The sequence below is a fragment of the Penaeus japonicus genome, unplaced genomic scaffold (genome assembly GCF_977035675.1).
Source record: "Penaeus japonicus unplaced genomic scaffold, GWHDUDI00000001_assembly GWHDUDI00000016, whole genome shotgun sequence".
Classification (NCBI taxonomy): Eukaryota; Metazoa; Arthropoda; class Malacostraca; order Decapoda; family Penaeidae; genus Penaeus; species Penaeus japonicus.
This window is the reverse complement of record NW_028234418.1, coordinates 3,574,570-3,577,069: the sequence shown is the minus strand read 5'-3', so window position 1 is coordinate 3,577,069 and position 2,500 is coordinate 3,574,570. Positions and strand designations below refer to the sequence as shown.

Sequence of the window (2,500 nt, the reverse complement as noted above, 5' to 3'; positions counted from 1 at the left end):
ATTGCTAATTTTTCAGTTTATTATAGCCTTTTAAAAGCAAATTTCCTGTAAAACCTTTCTCATCATATCACTTTGTTAGAGCTGTTTCTAGAGTCTTTTATATATAACCCAACATATGTACATCAAAATTATAGTTTTGAAACAGTCTGAATTACATCTTCCATACATATTTAAGATCAAACTGTACATCTCTTAAAGTTAAAAGTAATGGATAATGGGTATAAGCTATTTGCCTAATGATTCAGTAAGGAATTTACTGGAGAATGAAATACATCGTCACATTTTTTTACGTTTTTTTTGTTTTTTTTTACAGACCATGTGTCCCGTTTGTCTTGACCGCCTTAAGAATATGATTTTCTTGTGTGGGCACGGAACTTGCCAGATGTGCGGTGACCGAATGCACGAGTGCCCCATATGCCGGAAGCCCGTAGAGAAGCGGATTCTTGTCTTTTGAAATTGACAAGCTAATTTCGGGGGGGAGGGCGGGGAGGGTGGGGAGGGGGAGGAGGGAGCCGTCTAAGGTGTTCACTCCTGATTGTTGAATTTTTTACTTTGTAATTAAGTCTCTCTTTTTTTCCTTTCATATTTCTTTTTTCTTTTTTTTTCTTCTTTTTTTCTTTTTTGTAAAGGGGGAATTATGTTCTATGTTATTTTTTTTATTTTCTTTGTTTACGTTTTTTAAGAGAAGCTTATTTTGGACGTCAGACACTTGGATTGAACAAATATACAATATTCATATAGACTCTTTAGTTGTACCCAAGTTCATCACAAGTTTCACGAGACTACAGCCAGTTCAGAAATCTTATAACCAACTGTTAACCCATGGAATGCAAGACACAACTCAGACTGCGGAGTGTCACAGTGCATGCCACAGCCTCGGTACAGCTGAGTCTGTGATGTTTTTTGTTTTTGTTTTTTTATCTATATAAATGATGCCCTGACTGTTTACCTGCCAGCTAATGAAAAGATAAGAAAGATTGTTATGTTGTGTACCAAGGATTGGGATCAGAATGGGCAGCTGCACACTCCAGGGGTTAAACTCTTTGCTATTATACATTTATTTGTATACTGGGTATAGTTCATTAGCTATACTTTTAGAAATATTCATTGTATGTCCATACACATACAAATGTATTCTCATATGCATGAATTTTTTTCACATTTACTTTTGTTCACTGTAAACATTCAAAGGCTAATAGTTATGTGCACATGCATCCACACATACACACACGCACACATGCATACACACACATGCACACACTCACACATGCACACACTCACACATGCACACACTCACACATGCACACACTCACACATGCACACACTCACACATGCACACACTCACACATGCACACACACACACATGCACACACACACACACACACACACACACACACACACACACACACACACACACACACACACACACACACACACACACACACACACACACACACACACACACACACACACACACACACACACACACACACACACACACACACACACACACACACACACACACACACACACACACACACACACACGAGTGTCAAAGTTTCAAAACACGTTTACCACTATTCACAATCATCTTTTATATGGAATACACAGGATTAAAAACCATCCTCATTGAATTAGTTCACATCAGTTAATTTGATTGTGTATATTACATATATGTTAAACAAAATAAAGGCTTAATTATTATCATCATTTTTGTGGTTTTAACATATTTTTCTTTCTCTCTTATACATTCACTGTTATTTAATTGCATGGCCAGAGACTGGTGAAACAGTTTTAAAAATTGTAATTTGCTTGTCCTTGGTTCTGATTTGCTTTTATCTCAAGAAATGGTTTTGAAACTTATCTCCTAGGTTGTCCTTCATTATAGAGAGAGAACAAGCTCTTATTTGGTGGATTCTGTTGTGGTATATGAAGGAGAAAATTATTTGAGCTTTTCCGATGCTACACTACTTAAATGGGTGGGTTCGGATAAAAGATATATATTTTACAAGTACCACCACGCCACAAATACCTTGAAATGGTTTATTTATTATTGTTTTTATTCATCTTTTAAGACAGATTTCATATTTGAATATCCATATACTGGCAGGAGTGAAATGATAAACAAAAGTATTTCAAGATTGAAATTGATAATTTCTTAAAATAAAAGCATAACCTGTTATTAAACTTACAGCATACATTCAGCCATTTTATATATATATATATATACATTACCAGCTTTCCAAAACCAGCAACTGCTATGATACCCTTGTCAATATATAAAGTAAAGTGACATATCATATCGAAGATTTTTTTGTAACACCACTTTTTTTTACCGTTTTATTCCATATTTTTTACAGATATTATTTATCAATGATAGTTGTAAAACAATCTTGTAATTTTAAATAATTATGTTATCATTTGAAGTCAGAATTGCAGATTTACAGACATCTAGATTTGTTATTTAGTTGATAGATAATTTTAAAAGGTATATTGCATG

At 34.4% G+C, this 2,500-nt stretch overlaps 1 protein-coding gene across 1 annotated transcript in view; it reads left to right on the top strand.

The window, feature by feature from the left end:
• mib1 (E3 ubiquitin-protein ligase mind bomb 1) overlaps positions 1-2,500 on the top strand; it is a 446,175-nt gene that overhangs the window by 442,241 nt on the left and 1,434 nt on the right. Inside the window, exon 21 of the mRNA XM_086545613.1 lies at positions 314-2,500. This exon is cut by the window's right edge and continues 1,434 nt beyond it. Coding sequence (XP_086401739.1) covers positions 314-454 — 141 coding nt within the window. The 3' untranslated portion in view covers positions 455-2,500. The remainder of the gene's footprint in view (positions 1-313) is intronic.